The 17,866-nt window shown below is 45.9% G+C and overlaps 1 protein-coding gene across 1 annotated transcript in view; it reads right to left on the bottom strand.

Annotated features, from left to right (window-relative positions):
- Positions 1 to 17,866, bottom strand: part of PTPRT (protein tyrosine phosphatase receptor type T) — a gene marked incomplete at both ends in the record, with an annotated part of 1,080,119 nt that overhangs the window by 658,973 nt on the left and 403,280 nt on the right. Inside the window, 2 exon segments of the mRNA XM_082644817.1 lie at positions 688 to 862; positions 14,277 to 14,392. Of these exon segments, the coding sequence (XP_082500943.1) occupies positions 688 to 862; positions 14,277 to 14,392 (291 nt within the window).

The following is a 17,866-nucleotide window of genomic DNA, read 5'->3' as shown; positions in this document are numbered from 1 at the left end:
GAATTACCTAAATGATGACAGAGATTTCTTAAAATAGGATGATTCACTTGATGAAATAGCATACAACCATTAAGCACTGTAACAAAGATTATATAGTCTTTCAAAAATGAATGGACTATACAGCTCCTTGAAAGAAGCAGAAAAGGAACAATGTGCATATTTTAATGGAAAAACATGTCAGTGATACCTCAAGGTGAAAAAGAAAATTGAAAAAAATGTTGAATCAAAGCCAGTGGGGTGGGAGGTTATTTATTTCAAAAGTCCTTCTAAAATATTGTCATTATATCGAGTTTTCAATAAAAAATCCTTCAGAAACAATTGTACTCTGATCACTGTAATAGAACGCCACCAAAGCACAAGGACATTGGTTGGCTCACTCTAACTTTAAATGCAGAATAAAGCCAAATTTGGAGATGTCGTCTGTGTTATATATCCCATAAACTTTCATATACAGATCCTACATGTAAGACTCAACTTTGAATGACAATGTAATATTGCATGATTTCACAATAACTTCCTCTGTTTTTTTTGATGTGTGTGGATGGGAAGAATTGGAAATTGTGTTTCAGTCTATGGAATGGGTGTAGAAAACGCGGGAGTCTTACCTCCTCCCACCATGCAAAGATGGAGCCAAGGGATCCCCATGAAATCAACCACCCGGGAAGAGGCACAGGTGGTGGCACTCACCTTTCACAATCAGCTCAGCGTAGTTGGACACACCAGAGCCACCGTCAGAGCGGATCACACAGCGGTACTTGCTCACACTCCGCTGGGTAGTGTCCGCCACACTGACTGTTGCCGAGAAGCGCCTGTGGTTGACCACGCGGGTAACCATGAGGGCCGTGTCCCTGCCATTCCATTGCTACAGGACAGAGGAAGGGAAGAAGAAATCATATTATCACACACTCCTGAGTGACCCCAGCATGGAAGTTCCACCCATCCCCACACCCCTGGGGCCCATGACTTTCCATAATAAGGACTCTCCATTGCTGGTTTCTGCAAGTGATGTGATTCAAGAATAAACTTTGCTAGTGAGCTGTTTCAAGAGGGTGGATGCCTGGCCATAGGAAGAGAGAGCACAGCCGCTTCTAAACTCATTGGCTCCTTGCTCATTTGCATTTGGGGTTGGCGCTTGGCCCTGTAACCTTCCTCCTGTTTTCCTTCATCTCTTAAGCAAAACCCACAGGGTTTCCCTAAATGCAGACTCAGGTAAGTTAGTGAAGACACAGCCCATAAAGTGATAATAAACAGCTGGTGTCCTGGTACACCACCCACAGGCTCTGAGTCTCCCCCACAGGGACCAATCTGTCCCTCCAGGTAGAGTGAGGATGGGGGCTTTTCAACACCTCTCCTCGGCATATGCTTCTTCCTCTGCCTGGTGCCTCCTGTCTCCCTGGAGATACTCCCTCTCCCTTAAACACACAGGTTCAGCTCGTTAGCATCTCCAGTAAGTGCCCCTGACTGCCACAACACCTTCTGGAAGTTCCTCACTCTCTTATGTATGGTGCAAACGTCCCACACATTTTTTCCTACAAGTGTTTCCCACTGTAGACTGTGAGCTCCCCGAGGGCAGGACTTTGCTCTTTTCATTTCTAGCACCGTGCCCTGAAGCCTCCTGACTTGCTAAACATTTCTAGAATCAACATTTCTAGCACGGCATTTTTGTCTTTACCATCCTGAATCTTAGATGTGATACTCTGAGTTTGAATAAGGCCCTTTCTCACAGTAGCAAGTTACAATAACTGATAGGAAAACAAATGCAAGCCAAAACCACTTGTGCAGGCACTTTCATTTCTCTGGGCTTCAGTTTCCTCATTTAAACAACGGATCTGATACTGGTGTTTGCTCTATGGAGTTTTTGCGACGAATAAATGAGAAGGTATGTAAAACACTTAACACATGAAGGTATATTCTGGTGTTAGTGGAGCTCTCTACATTAACCATGAAATTAGCCAGGTGAAGTGGAGTAACCTGGATAAGAGCCCCTCAAAGATGTCTACATCCTAATCCCTGGAACCTGTAAATATATCGCCTTACATGGCAAAAGGGACTCTGAAGATGTGATTAAGGATTTTCAGATGGCGAGAGATCCTGAATTATCCAAGAGGATTTACACGCAGAAGAGGAAGAAGGCTGGATGGCGAGAGTCAGAGAAGGAGACGTGGTGTCAGACGCAGAGGTCAGAGTGACGTGATTGACGGCTTTAAGATGCAGGAAGGAACCATCAGCTAAGGAATGCAGGGCAGCCTGCAGAAGCTGGAAAGGTTAAGGAAGAGATTCTCCCCTCTCCTTCTCCAGAGGAGCCCAGCCCAGCCAACACCTTGATTTTAGCCCAGTAAGACCCAATTTCTGACTTCTGATCTCCACAACTGTAAAGTAATAAATCTGCATTGTTTTAAGCCACTAAGTTTGCGGAACTTGTTACATCAGCAATGAGGAATTAACACAAATGGCAAAGGACTGATTAAGCGCAAAATATTAATTTTTCATGTTTAAATTTTATTTTGGTGTCTCCTCCAGTATTATCTAACTTTTCTTCTTAAAGATGTCAGATTCCAGCAGAACCAGAGAGGATTCAGTGCATCCCCTTGAACAATTTAGATTTTTCTGTTTAGCTCCCGAACCACCAGGCTTTCTCCCATGGAAGGATAGGAAATTGAAGGTTGTCTAATAAAATCTCTAGAAAATAGGTCTTTTGATAATCACACCTGTCATACTGGGAGCAGGCAACAGCAGGACAGGGACGAGCAGGAGGGCCGAGAGCCACAATAGGAAACAGGGCTGTGACGGACCAGGGCAAGGAGAAATGGAGGTTAAGTTCAGAGAGATGAGCCCAGATGGAAGGGCAAGCAGGTGCTCAAGGTCAAGGCAACTGAGCAGTCACCCAGGAGCCCAGGAGCCCAGGAGCCCAGGAGCAGAGATCGGGAGGGATTCTAGAAGACCAGGAATGGTGAGAGGCTCAGATGCCAGAATGCTGTGGCAACACGGACAAGGGATTTAAGCAGAGAGAAGGCGTAAGAAGCACAGGTGCCAGCCACTGTCTCAGCCCCAGAGGCAGAAGAGAAAATGCAAGGGAAGAAAACAAGGGGAGGTTTCATGAAGCAGGAAAAGACTCAGAAACCTAAGCCCATAGGCAATGAGCAGGTTTGAGTGGGCACAGGGATGGGTGGTGCAGGGGAGATGCCAGGAGCCCGAAGTGGACCACAACCCGGAGGCAAAGTGGGAAAGCTTCCCAGCCATGATACCAGGTGCCAGGTAAGTGCACAGGGATGCAGATGTTAGGGTGCTAGGAAAGAGGAGCAGGACAGAGAAGGGAAGTCAAAGTCCCGGGAAAAGCCAGAGAGGAGCATGACACAGATGATGCACATAGAAGCCTGTGGAAAATTCTATCAAACCCTTAGGCCCACGTCACCCCTTTGGCTTGTTGGAAATTTTCTTCTGGCTCCTGTAATATTTTTCATCCATAAGTATATCCTTCCTCTGAAAGTTCCAGGCACACTTCCTTTCTTCTTGCAGCAAGTTTTTCAGAGCTATGTCTGTTGTTGTAAAATGAATCATCTTCTAGCCCCTCTGAGTCAATGAACCAATTGACTAAATTTCCCACTGGGCACTCAGAAGGGTGTCTTAGGTTGGGCTCCCCAGAAGGAAGCAGAGTCTGAGACCTGGTGATTTACTGAGTGCTCTCAGGAGAACGGGGATGAAGGAAAGGGTGAGGAAAGAAGCTGAGCAACGATGTGGTGGAAACTGGGGTCTGGCTTCAGCCTGACTCCACGGAGCTCCAGAGCATGAAGTGTACCAGAGTTAATCCCACCAGGAGGCAAGGAGCCAGCTTCTGCACTCCACGCCCATCAGTCACAGGTCATGGCCAGGTGGGGGAGGAAGAAGCGGTTCCCATTTGACCAAGGGCACAGTTCTCTGGGGAAGGAGGATTTGTGAGCCTTTAGCAGCCAACATGCACAGTGCCCTGCAGTTTGGGGCACTGGCTCATAAAGGCCACTTTAATCCATTCTACCCAGCACCTTCCTATCTCTATCTCCTCCTCCAGTATATTATACATAGGGTCTCCTGAAAGCCCATGAGCCACTGCCCTGAGATTTGCTGGTTGTCTGCTCCTGAATCTATGTTAAAAAAAGCAGGGGGGGCAGGGGGCTGGGAACTGATCTCCATAGATCACTGACAAGGTGGGAAGCTCAAGTACCCCTGCAATAATGCACCGCTTCCTCTGAAAAGCCTTTCTATCCCCCAGCGAATAAAGTTCCATACCTGAGTTTGATAAATATTTTGTTCAAAGTAATGGGATTTATCTGAGCATTTATTAAGTAAAAGTCACATTAACGAACACGTCCGAGTGCTCAGTCTGTGCCAGGCACTGTGTTAACTGGCTTACATGATAGAATCCACTTAATCCTTCTAAAATCCCTAGGAAAGTACTTCTCAAAGGGTGGGTCCCAGACCCAGCACTGACATCGCCTGGGAACCTGTGAGAAATGTTCATTTTAATGAGATTTCCAGGGCTGATATCCATTTATGGAGGCTGTTTATTGGGGTTGGTAGTCTGAGTTGTCTTTTCCCCTTTCCTTATTCTATTATTAATCGCACTGGAAATGTGCTCGTCATTTAACAAAACAGAAAATGAGCGAGTGTGGAATGTGGAAGGTATAATTTCTGCCCAGAAGAATTTACAGGCTGGCGTTAAGATTCCAACAAGGGGCTTCCCTGGTGGCGCAGCGGTTGGGAGTCCGCCTGCCGATGCGAGGGACACAGGTTCGTGCCCCGGTCTGGGAGGATCCCACGTGCTGCGGAGCGGCTGGGCCCATGAGCCATGGCCGCTGAGCCTGCGCGTCCGGAGCCTGTGCTCCGCAACAGGAGAGGCCACAGCAGTGAGAGGCCCGCATACCACAAAAAAAAAAAAAAAAAAATTCCAACAAAACAGCAAAAAGGGCAAAACATAAACACAAAGTCAAGTATTGAAATAGCATCCTTCAAGGAGGAAAACACGGTCAGCAGAGGAGGAGCAATGCTTTTAGAATAATCTAAAGCAGTGGTTCTCAAAGTGTGGTCCCCAGACCTACTGCATTAGCATCCCCTGGGAACCTGTTAGAAATGCAAATTTTCTAGCCCCTCTCTGGACCTAATAAATCAGGAGTTGTTCTAGGGGGAGCCACGCCATTTTTGCTTTCACAGACCCTCCAGGTGATTCTCATGGGATGATAAGGCATGAGATAGGTCCTAAGAATATTCCTGCTTTCCAGATAAGGAAACTGAGGCAGACAGGTCAAGAAACGTGGTTTAGAATAGTACTTTTCAAGTTAATGTGCATACAAACCACCTGGGGAATCTTGTTAAAAATGCAGACTCTGGGCTTCCCTGGTGGCGCAGTGGTTGAGAGTCCGCCTGCCAATGCAGGGGACACGGGTTTGTGCCCTGGTCCAGGAAGATCCCACATGCCGCGGAGCGGCTGGGCCTGTGAGCCATGGCCGCTGAGCCTGCGTGTCTGGAGCCTGTGCTCTGCAACGGGAGAGGCCACAACAAGGAGAGGCCACAACAGTGAGAGGCCCGCGTACCAAAAAACAAACAAACAAAAAAATGCAGGCTCCGATTCCCTGAGTCAGTGGTGGGACCTGACATCCTTCATTTCCAGCGAGCTCCCAAGTCTTGTCGCTGATGCTGGTCCATGAACCACAGGAAGAGGAGCAAAACCTTAACATGACTTTGCTGAGGGATGGAGTTAGGATGTGGACCCAGGTGATGTGATTCCAGACACTGAGGCCTTAATCACGTCGCCCAGCGGCCAGCCAGTACACAACCCTGTGACTCTGTGTGAGGAGGGTAGAGTGTGCAGTGTTCCAGAAACTCAGTTTGCTTGTTCAAAGAACATCAAACGCCATCTTGCAGGAAATGACTGCTCCACAGAAAACAGTTTGGGAACTGATGTGATCTATGCCTAGCTTTCTAGAAACCTCAGTGGTCTCGAAGTCAGAAGTACCTATGTAAGGAGGGGCAAAGCATCTTCCTGCATTCCTGGCTAACAGACTTTCTGAATATATTATTAAGGGGGGTCATATCCAATGTGCTGCTAGGCTTGGGTGACGTTTTCTTACCCCAACTCCATCCGTCTAAAGCAGCGGCTCTCAAACCTTAGCGTGCATAACGATCACCTCCAGAGTGACTCAGCAGCTCAGGGGTGAGGTTAGATAATCTGCATTTCTAACAAGTTCCAGAGTGACACTGATGTTGCTGGCCTTGTCCTATGTCTCCAAGATTTGAAGGCTAATGTCACCTTAAGGCCCTCAGTGGAAAGAATGGGGCCAAATAATATCACGAAACACATGAATGGACACATTCCTTAAATCCAGGCCACTCCCTCCTGACGTTGAGCAATTGGTCACCGCACCAAAGATGCCCAGCCATGCGCGAAGGGTGTGGCACCCAAATCCAGCCCATGTTCTGCTGGCAAAGCAGGAGTGCTGACCCAATCCACTTAGAGGAAGGCTACCTATTTTCTTTGCCCAAAGGCTCTGTCTGCCTGCCAGGCTATATGCCTTGGGGCTGCATGTGCCCACAGGGCGAACCTTTTTCCAGTTCATCTACCCAGGGGGGCACATGTGTTCTAAGCTGAACAAAGGCATTTTATAGCCTAATCGGTGGTCCTGCCTAATCCCATTTTATACCCATGTCTCATTCATCATGGTAACAGTTCCCTTTGAAACCTCTCTTTTTTCTTTCTTTTTCGTCTGCTTCTCTCTCTCTTTTAAAACAACTTAAATTCCACCTTCCCTGAGCTTGTTTTATGTTATGTGGAATAAACCGGATTGGTTTGAGAGCACACACTCTTTACAAGAGTATGGACTGCAAATGCCCACATTTAACATTTCTGACCCTGGCATATGTGCATCCTTCCACCACCCAGGCAAAAACCTCTCTACCTTCAGGAACTATCTACAGAGGAAGACAAGAGAAGCACCTGATGCCATGGAAAGCCTGCTGTTTTCATATTACCTGATTGACTATCAAGGTATCTATAATAGCCTCACCATTTTGCAATTCCCCATCCTCTCTGCTCCTGTGTCAGGACATTATTCCCTTCACAAAGAGACAAGACACAGCCTGCAAAAATGGCTGTCATTATTTCCGGACATGCCGGAGTGCACGCCGGCTTGCCATTGACTTATAATCGGCAGAAGTGGAAACATTACCGTCTTTAATAAAAGGAAACTGTGTGCAACTGACACTATGACTGTTTTACAGGAGATATTCTAACACATGGGTCCTGGAAACCTTCCGTGTGCTGATTTGAGCTCCTAACGCAAGCGCGCGTGCACACACACACGCAAGTAAAATGAGGCCAGCGTTTCCGGTTGAAAATTATTCTAATTGCTCCAGAAATCTCCTGGCTAGAAAATATTTCAGTGAACTTCCCACAATTCATTCGTAATATTCTTTTCATTTCTAGTCATACTGCGTCAATGGCATGACATTTGGAAACTTGCTAAAAGCTGGCCCATTGATTCTCTTAAGACCATATCTGCACCTCTTTGGCAACCTCTAAAGAACAGCTTTTGATTATTCTTTATTAAAAGTTAAAAGAAATAGAAGTGGACATAAATCATTTTTGATTCGCTATGCTAAAGACCTCCCAAGGGCCCACTGCACGCATGGCTGACTGCCCATTTACGGTTGATTTCTGGGTTCAGAGTTTCTGCAGCGTCAGGAGGGTCCTGGCCTAAGCCCTACAGGGAGCCGTCAGCCCTGAGCAAAGAGGATGAGCAGGTGGTGAAGGGCCTGCACACATGCCATCGCCCTGTGCAGCCTGATGGCCTTTTGACTATTTCCAGTTCACCTCTCTGAACTCTGCTCACAGGCCACTTCTTCCACGGGCACTTCTCTGAGACTCATAATTCCTCCCCAATCTCCCTACTCCCTACCTCCTCAGCAGACCTTTTTCCCCCCGGGAGCCTGGTCACATGTGTGATAAAATATGTAACTCTGTGATTAGTTGCTAAATGTCTGTCTCTGCTGCCGAAAGGTAAGTTCCATGAGGGCAAGAAGCAGGGCTGCCTTGCGCGCCACTCTTTCTCCCAGCTCCATGTGCTGGGGCGGGAATGAGCTGGATCAATCCTGAAGCACATAAGCGGGGGATGGGCTGAGGGAAGACAGGAAGAAAAAAATATCAGAAAGTAAAGGAGGAAAGAATACGTTGTGAGGGGACAGTTCCAGGTCAGAGTTGCCGACGGTCCTCAGAGAGGAGTTGCACAGGATGGAGGAGGATGAGGTCCATGCACCAGCTTCAGACGAATCTGAGGGAACCCAACCCCGTGCAAATCCAAAGCCCAGCTAGATTTCCCTCCCCTGGGTCGCCCTACAGGAGCTGTGTTTTAATCTGGGGTCCCTACAGGTGAAAAGAAGGAAAGACAGAGCATGTAGTAATGGTGCCATGACTCTGTAAATACACTAATACCTACTAAATGGTAGACATTGAACTTTATGGTTTGTAAGTTATACCTCAAAGGTAATAATAAAAGATTGGGGTATCCTAGGCGTGGGGTTCCCCAGCTATGACACAGACCTGCTGTGTGTAAACCCCACCTGGATCCACCCTCACATCATCTTCACAGGACTTGGGGGCACAAGGGAAACTGTTGCAGACATGAAGCTCGTGGTGCCTGCGGGGTAATGAGTAATAAAGTCCTTTGTCTCTGACCCAAGAGTCTCGTGTCTCCTGCCAGCATCCATGCAACCATGCAATGGGCAGCCTAACCCCTTTGCTTGCAAATAAGGCAAACTCTCAGACCCTTCATAGTTGCTGACAGATGATGCCATGGAACCAAGAGGGCAGGAAGATTTTCAAGGAGGGAGCGGCCAGCATCATCAAATGCTGAAAGAAGAGCCAACTATAAGGAATAATAATAATAATGAAGGAGGATGGGGGGAGGAGGGGGGAGGGGGAGGAGGAGTACCACCGCCACCACCCTGCCCCTGGCTTTAGCAACAAGGAAAGCACTGGTGACCTTCACAAGAGCCACTTTTGGGAAGAGGCAGGAGTTAAAGAAAGGCACATTGCAAGTGTAGACATCACATTTAAGAAATGTGGCCAAGAAGAGGAAAAGAGCTGTAAGAAGGCAACTAGAAGGCAGAAATTTGAAAAAAAGCCCAAGGGTGTTGGAATTTCGTTGTAGATTTGAGAGACTCAAATCTCTTTAAGTACCCAGTACAGTGAAAATTACAGGTGGGTAACTATGTGATAAATACATGAATTTTTTTTAATAGGAAGCCATCTGTATGGAAGGAAAGGCTGGAGTGGAGATACAGATGGGCAGGACTATGAGGTTAGCATGGAAGGATGAGCCCACCCAGGAGGTAGACATAGAACCTGCATTCAAATCCTGCCTCTACTGCTCACGACCTGGGTAACTCTGACTCATTTACCCTTAAGGTTCAGTCTCCTCACCTATAAAGCAGGGCTACAAATAGCATCTACCTGAAAGACTGGTTGTGAGAATTAAATACATCATATGTGTAACCATTCAATACATGCCAGCTGTGTTGAGTATCGCCGTGAATTTCTCCTTAGTGTGTAGTTGTAGGGTGACCACTAGGTTTTCGGCAGAAGCCCCGCATGGAAGGGACACCTGGTAGAGATGCAGGCAGGACGGGGAGCTGCTTGCAGGATACTCACAGCCCTGCGAGCCAGCGGTAGCCCCGTGGGGAGCGGGAAAACAGGTTTACCGGGAGAATCTGCCGCAGAGGACCGACACGTCTGCTTATCTCATCAGCCCTGATGTGGCTGCTGCTGTGCTGATGGCTTCCCAGGGCAGGAGCCTTTTCCTGCCAAGTTAGGGTGTGCTCCCTGTAACAACGCCCGTGATTTGTCTAAACATGTATGCTGCCCTACTGAGATCTGTGCAGAGGCTTTGGACACATGGCCTCATTTCTGAGACTCTTCGAACGCTATTCATTGTAGAGACTTCCGATGGAGTGAATCCTTTGTAGGGAGACCTGGAAGTCAGCCTTGGGGTGGGGCTGACAGGGCCTGCCCCGGAGCTCCTGAGGAGTGCATGGATCCCACAGCAATCTTCCATAAAGACCAGGTGACACACAAAAATATTTCTAAACCTCCACCTTAATGAACAGTATCTCTTGGTGGCGATGAGGAGGTGGGGGCAGTCTGAGGGTAATTTTACCCGCATTCTCAACAGGGGCCAATGCTGCCGCTTCTGCCGGAATAGCTACCCCTAATTCTGCTATGCCCTGTGAAGGCTCCTACCATCCTTAGAATATTCTGTGCCTAGGAAAAAGTGGTCATTTTTCTCCTTTTAACAGCATTTTTTCTGTTAATATTAGTTACCTATATTCATTTTAGCATATTTGGATGAAACAGAAAAGAGTAAAGATCAAAAAAAAAGCATACATAATCTACCATCGCAATCAATTATTAAGTGTCTTGATATGTGTTTTATAGTGTTATATGTGTATATTTATACAGGTATGTACATATTTGTGTAAATATGTGTGTATACATATGGTTGGTTTTTGATATAAAATTAATATATTGGGCATATCGTTTTATAACTTGCTATTTTCACTTAAATATATACTGTGAAAATGGCATTAAAGAGACTTCTATAACCTGATATTTAATGGCCCCATTTACTTAATCAGTCCCCTTTTGCTAGACATTTAGGTTGTTTTCAGTTTTTCATCCTGTTGAACACACTTGCATATACATTTTTTCCCTGTCTCTGGTTATTTTCTTAGGTGTATTCCCAAAAGTAAAATTACTTGCCGGAAGAATATGTACATTTAAAAGTGTTAGCTAGCTACTGCCAAATTACCTTCCAGAAAAGATGTACCATGTACATTTTCACAGTGCTACACCAATAATTTGTCACTACAGTTCCACCTAGTTGTACCCTGAATATTGCTCTTCTTTTTTTTCCTTTTTCCAAAAGGGCTCCCCAGACTGTAGGCTGCTTTTCTTACTAGTTATTCCAGTCAGGATGCACACCAACTACTCGCTTGAAAAAAATGCTTGAAGAATCACAAGTTTGGATTCCTCAAGACAACGCATCACATAAGGAATCAGCAAGTTATGAATGAGGCCCTTCCACTGGAGACCATGGCACTACATGCTTCACCTCAAGAAGAAATCATCCCAGAACAAGATGAGCTTGTTTATAACTTTTACTGGCCTTTATCCGCCTTTTCCCTAAAAGACTACAATTGTTCTAGGCTTAGGTATACACATTTCTGCATAGGTCCTGTCTGTTGATTTTTATGCAAAACTTGCACTATAATTCCATGAAAGCTGGCACTAGCAGACAGAGTCTTCTAAAGAGCATATTAAGTCTTCAGGAGGGTGCAAAACAGGGGTATGGATAGTCTTCCTTTTTAACTTATTAATTTATGACCTGAAAGCACTTAAGGACAAGCAGGCTGTAGATCCCTGCTCTATAAAAAGAAGGTAAGCATTCTCTACAACAGGCAACAGGGATTTACCCCCAACTACAAGTCCACCAACTTTTCCCTAACCACTGCCAGGGAGAAGGGGCACTGACATACTATTCTGAGAAGAAAGTCACCGCCTTTATTTCCCTGACTTAAAACTACTGGATAAAAAAGTTTCCACATTTGGTGACTTAGTGAATAGTCAGCTTATCTTGGAAGCTACAGCAAGAAATAGCATTGTTGAAAGGCACACCTGCTGTAGGTGTCCTGTGGACTCTTGGCCACAATGTGTCTGTTTCACTCACTTTGGAAATTCTCAGGCTGAGGCGCCCCAGCCTGTTATAAGGAACACAACTTTGGCAAGTCTGCAAGCTGTTCCTCTAGGCGCTGGAATAAATCCAAAGCAATATCTCATGAGAAGTCCGTCCCTGCCTTAGCCTACCCATCTCAGATCAAGGCTGCAATTGTCTCTTGGGTGGCAGGCATCATGACTGGTGTCTCATGTTTTATAGAAAGATGTTGACCTACTTCCAACTACACTGTTGAATATAAGCCTGGACTTAACGGGCATTTTGCCAGAGAGCATAGTGTAAGCCATCTACCTCCCAATATTTCCTGAAATATAGATGAGGGAGATAACATTTCTGGTGGTTTCCTTGAAGAAATAGTTATTGAATCTATTCACTCTCCAGATACATGTGAGGTATCCCAGGATGGCGATGGTAGAGAGCTGGGGACCTCTGCTATATCACACTGCCCACCTCACCCCCCGTCGCCAAACTGCTTTTACCCAGAGCATCACTATGGGAAACAAGCCTATGAAACTCACTTATGTGCCCTCAGTAAGACTGTGGTGGAAAATGCTGCTCCCTACATCACAGACTGTTTTCTTTATGAGGACTCCTGGGAACAATTCCTGTCTGGCCTCTGTGTGAATGACAGAATTTTCTGGAGCCACTGGTTTGGGTTCATCTCAGGGACATCACTGTGAACTGTGTATCTGACAAGCTTTCCTTATTCTGTGTGTGGTCATGGTGCTGTGGGCTCTGCCTGTGACCCACCAGGAAGCAGCAGATGTACAGAAATGCAGTTTTTAGCATATGACCAGCTCTGACGTGTTATTTTCCTCCTATTTTGTGTTGCCTCACTTAATTTATGCTATCCTGTCATGCTTTATGTCCCATTGTAAGCCACCTGAAAAACGTTCTGGGAATAAGATTTGGTTTACACTGAAAAGTAGATAAATAAGTAAGATGTGGAAGAGTTCTAAACCATGTGTTTCTACTTCCTTCAAAACTTCAATTACATTTGGCTTTAACATCCTTCCACTGACAGACTCAAGGTTTAGAGCACGCAACTCAGAACTGTAGCAATAACGTTCATAAGATAATTGGAAAACCCAAATAAAGATGCTGAATGTACTGTGACTGTCTCTTCTCATTCTTGTGACCCAATTGAGGCAATGCCATTGACATGACAAAGCTTCTTGGGAGCCTGATGCACTTTAATACTAATTATAATGAATAAATAGCATTACGTAATACTTGAGTGACACGTGGAAGTTTCCTGTGCTCTGTTGTGGTCTGCAGGCAGACCCGGGAAGCAGCAGGAGCAGGCATTATTATTTACTGCTATCTTCACTCTACTGCTCTGCTAAGAAGCAAGAAAAGAAGCTCCTAGATGTGCTCTCTCGGCCCAGGGACTTTCCAATTGCAGGAAATGGGCTCAAATGCAAGAAGAGAAGTGATACTATGAACTTCCATCAAAGTGTGCTGGGCATGGGTTAAGGACCAACATCCAAACTATGTGAGTCAGAAGAGATGACAGAGAACTTTAAGTATAATGAAGTTGGAGGTAACAGGAGTCAGCTTCTTTCAAGCAATATTCCTGATTCCTTGAACTGGAGGCGATGCCTCTCTAGAGCTGTGCTCTCCAGTAAGACTCTCTGCAATGTCAGAAATGTTCTCTATCTACATTTGTCCAACATGGTAGCCACAAGATACATATGGCTATTGTGCATTTGAAATGTGGCTAGTGCAACGGGGCATCTGAGTGCTGAATTGTATTTATTTTAACTAATTTAAATTTAAATAGTCATACTAAGTTTAATAATGTTACAGGGTACAGGATCAATAAAGGAAAGTCGATTGTATTTCTGTATATTAGTAATGAAAAATCAGAAATTGAGGGTTTTTTTAAAATGTATTTTAGAGTAGCATCAAAAATAGGAGATATTTAGAGATGAGACTGACTAAAGATATACAAGACCTGAATTGTAAAACCTTGCTGAGTGGAATTACTACAGACCTTAATAAGTAAAGAAATATACCATGTTCACGATGAGAAAACTCATTATTGTTAAGCTGTCAGTTTTCCCCAAAGGGATCTATAGATTCAATGCAATCAACCCCCATCAAAATCCAACAGGCCTTTTTTTCTTTGTATTAGAAATTGACAAAAAAGTCATATGGAAATGCAAATGTACCCAGAATCTAAAATATCCAGTTTGCCTTAGTCCTGGGATTCTGGGCTTAAAGGACAAAGTTTGTTAGAAGGAAGTTTGGAAAGCTCATAGTTGCAAATTCTAGTTCTGGCACTTTTATGTTTCTGACTTCAGTTTCTCCATCTGTAAAATGGGGAATACTGATGCCTACATAACAGAATTAGAGTTACGATTTAACAAGATCATGGATGCAGTGTATCATCCAAGGAGCAGAGGTACATAAGAAATACCCCTTCCCCTTCCCCACCAAGCCCTTTATCACAGCACACACTTTCTTCCCTTCCCAAGGGATGGGCAGGTATGCGCAGGAGGCCCCTCCCATCCTTACCTGGAGCCAAAGTTTGTCATGCTGAGACCACTTTCCACCAGCAATGCACTGAAAGGTGGCATTCTGCCCCACATTCACCTCGACATTTTGGAGCCGCAGAAAATGAGGTGCTTTTCCTAAGAGAGAAGCCAAAAAGCATATGAGGACAGAATTCAACAGCCTGACCATGTCCCTGTCGGCGGGTGGGAGCTCAGGATGGGCGCTGGGCAGGGGGGAATTTGTGCTTAGGAGATGGTCTGGCTCGGTGAAAAGCTACTGTTGACTGATCACTTCCTATGATCCACTTACTGTTCTAAGACATTTACATGCATCATCTCACTTAAACCCCACAAAAATCCACAAGGTGGGCAGTAACTCCAATTCACTAATCAGAAAATTAATGCTCTGAAGGGTTACATAGTTTGTCATGGTCAGACAGCCAGAAACTGGGGAAGGCAAGACACGAATCCATGTCCTTGAGAGCCTCAAAATCCATATTATTAGCTGCTGGGTAATACTGCCATGTTTGCAAAAGGAAGTTGGAGGGGTGGGGGTGGGGTCACCCAAGAAGATATCTCCCTGTAGACCTGGGTGAGCAGAAAGAAGAAAACTGAAGTGAAGCACCTCTGGGCCTGAGACTTGCACACCTGGCCCTGGTGATGATGCAGATCATGAAGGGGGCAAAGAGGGGAGGATGGAGAACAGGTGGAGGAGAACACCAGCCGTGAGCACTGAGTGAATGAAGGTTACGTGATTGGTGTCATGGCAGTGTCTACACATAGTAACTCACTTAACCCAACGCAGTTGGTGGTGGTATTATCTCTATTTTACAGTGAGTGAAGCAAGGCACCGAGAATTCAAGACACATTCAGAGTCTGCACTCTTCACTCTAAGCTATGATATCTAGGGATGGGATGGAGGTGGGACATTTACTCCGGGGACCTGGCGTAACAGGAGAAAGGACTTTCACATGAAACTCATAGTGTCCATGGGTAATCAGTTTTAGAATTAAACATATGTTTTATTCTGGGTAACTTGGGTTCATCTCTTTTCTTGTTTGTGGAGAGAGGTCCTTGCCTATGTGAGCTCTCCAAAGACGAGTGGATTGATAATCTCTGTGTAGAAGAATGCGTTTCTTCATCAAGGCACAAAAGTGTCAACGATCCCTATCGCATCAACCAAATCAGTGATGAACCAGGCGTCAAATACCCCTGGAATGCGATCAAATGGACGGTTCAACAAGGGCCTTTGGCCATCTTTTCAGAGGGAGTCAAATATCCAGACAGACAAGTAATAATAATAATGTCATTTATTGAAAGCTCCTACAATGCCAGGCACTGTGAAAAATGCTTTACGTGTTTTACTGAAGTTAACTTCATAATATTCCCTAAAGCAGACACTAGTATTATTTCCCTTTTAGAGAAGCAGAAACCAAGGCTCACCAAGTTTAATTTGTCCAACACTACACAGCATTAATGGCAGGAACAGAATTCAGTCCAGGTCCATTTTAGCCCCAAACTCAGCATTTAACCAGCACAGTCTCTTGCCTCTTGGACAACGGGGAGGTCAACGGTGTCTCCTGGAGCCCAGGATCCAAAGAAAGGGCTCACAGGCAAGGCTGTGCTGACCCTCCAGACTCTTCTCATTGCTCTGGAACATTTTACCACAAGAGATTCCTTTCCTTGGTATTTGTCCCCATGGCCTTCACACTTGGAACTGTCTGCTCTACCAAACTGTGTCACCACCTGCAATGCTCAGCAAAAGCCAAGGACCTTGGCATGATCAGGCAGACTCGCTGTGCAGAAACATACAGCTTCTGCTCAGGTTTCTAAACAAACTGACAATAGCTCAGAGTCCCCCTCATGCCACCTCCAGGGCCCCACGACTAGATGGCGTCAAGAGTCCAAGGCCCAGGGAAGTCCTCTCATTGTGGGCTTCTCAGAGTTGAAGATTCGTGCATCTAGTCAACCTGACAAATGTCATGCTGCTTTGATTGTCTGAAATGTTTTCCTTTTTGCTCTCCTGTATAATTTTGTAAAGTTATTTTTGGAACTATCAGTTCAAGTCAATTTTTAAGTGGGAATAGAGTAAACCTCATAAGCCCCTTTATGCTACCTGTTGGAAGCGGGAAGGAACATCTACTTCCTGGTAAGGAGAGGGTACAGAATCTTAGTTCCAATGTTGGGAGGCTTTGTGTTGGGTTTTTACAAAACGATATCTCCCCTCAGCCTTGGGGACCCTGGGCAAATGGTTCAACCTCTGGGACTTGTGCAACTAGAAATGAATTGTCTCTGGATCAATGTCCCCTGCTTGCTTCTCTTTTTTTTTTTTTTTTTTTTTTTTTGACCACACCATGCGCAGCTTGTGAGATCTTAGTTCTCCGAGCGGGGATTGAACCCAGGCCCTCAGCAGTGAGAGCAGGGAGCCCTAACCACTGGACCACCAGGGAATTCCCTCTCCTGCTTGCTTCTGACTCCTTTCTAGCAGACCTCTTGACTTGATTCTTCCATCTGCAATCCCTCTTCCTCCCTCCCTTCTAGGTACAGTGGTAGAGAATTCAGAGGTTTAATGGCCCCCGGAGTTAATAATTCTGGTGAAACACTGAGGGTTTACAGACAGCAGAGATGTTGAAAGCACGCGCCTTCAGGAGCGAGACAGTTCTGTAAAGGAATAAAGTGGTTCGGTTGTAAAACAAACAAAAACAAAACTGCCACCTCCTTGCCCCCTTATTCATTTTCCTACCTTTCATAGAGACTTGGGTAAAATAAAGATTTCTCTGTATCAGAAAAGCAACATCACAAGCACACTAATAACTGGTATCTGCCTCAGCAATGAGGAGGCAATAAGGAGTGGTGGGGACTTGGGGGGACTGGATAAAGACCCCATGCCCCATAGGCAGGGGGCAGCTAGCAGTTCCCTAGATCCAGCAGACAGAGGCCATGCGACAGTGTTGTGCTCAGGGTAGCCAATCATCCGATTTCTCAAGGCAAGTAAAAAATCCAGCCTTAGGTGAAAGCCCTCATTCTAAAATCTTGACTGAATTTATTAAAACACTATGTAGACTTAACAAAACACGACTGCAGGCACGTTCTTCTAGTTGGCTGTCTCTGTTACATAGCTCTTATGGAACAATTTCCACTGGCCAGTCTTGCCTGGTCTGAACCCATAAAACCAGGGATGTCCCCACCCCTCTAGGCGTCATGCTGTTGTATCACGTGCACACTAGCCCTAGATCGCGGTCCTCAACACGGGGACCTTTCCGGACCACCGCCCTCCTGCTTAGCATCCTCTCCACGTGCCCTTACTCTTTGAGCCCTGGCTTCATCTCCAGCTCACAACAGATCTCCTTCTCTCTCTCTGGGGGATCCTCCTTATGTTGGGGAGCTCACTTCTCTGAGCTCCTGGCCTCCCCAATCCTCCTCCCATCCCCCCACCCCCACCCCAGTCCATGCCTGAGTCCAGTCCTCTCCCAGCTGTGATTTGCACCCAGCACCTACAGCTCCAGGAAAGCAATCATCCCATCCGCTTCAACTCACCAACCTTCGGCCAAGCACAGACGACCTTGGGGCCCAGACCAGCCACCAGCTCGGGGTTTTAAGCATCCCACACTC

Source organism: Mesoplodon mirus (assembly GCF_964341445.2).
Source record: "Mesoplodon mirus genome assembly, chromosome: 15".
Taxonomy (NCBI): Eukaryota; Metazoa; Chordata; class Mammalia; order Artiodactyla; family Ziphiidae; genus Mesoplodon; species Mesoplodon mirus.
Note: the sequence above shows the minus strand (reverse complement) of the source record. Positions and strands in the feature narration are given on the sequence as shown.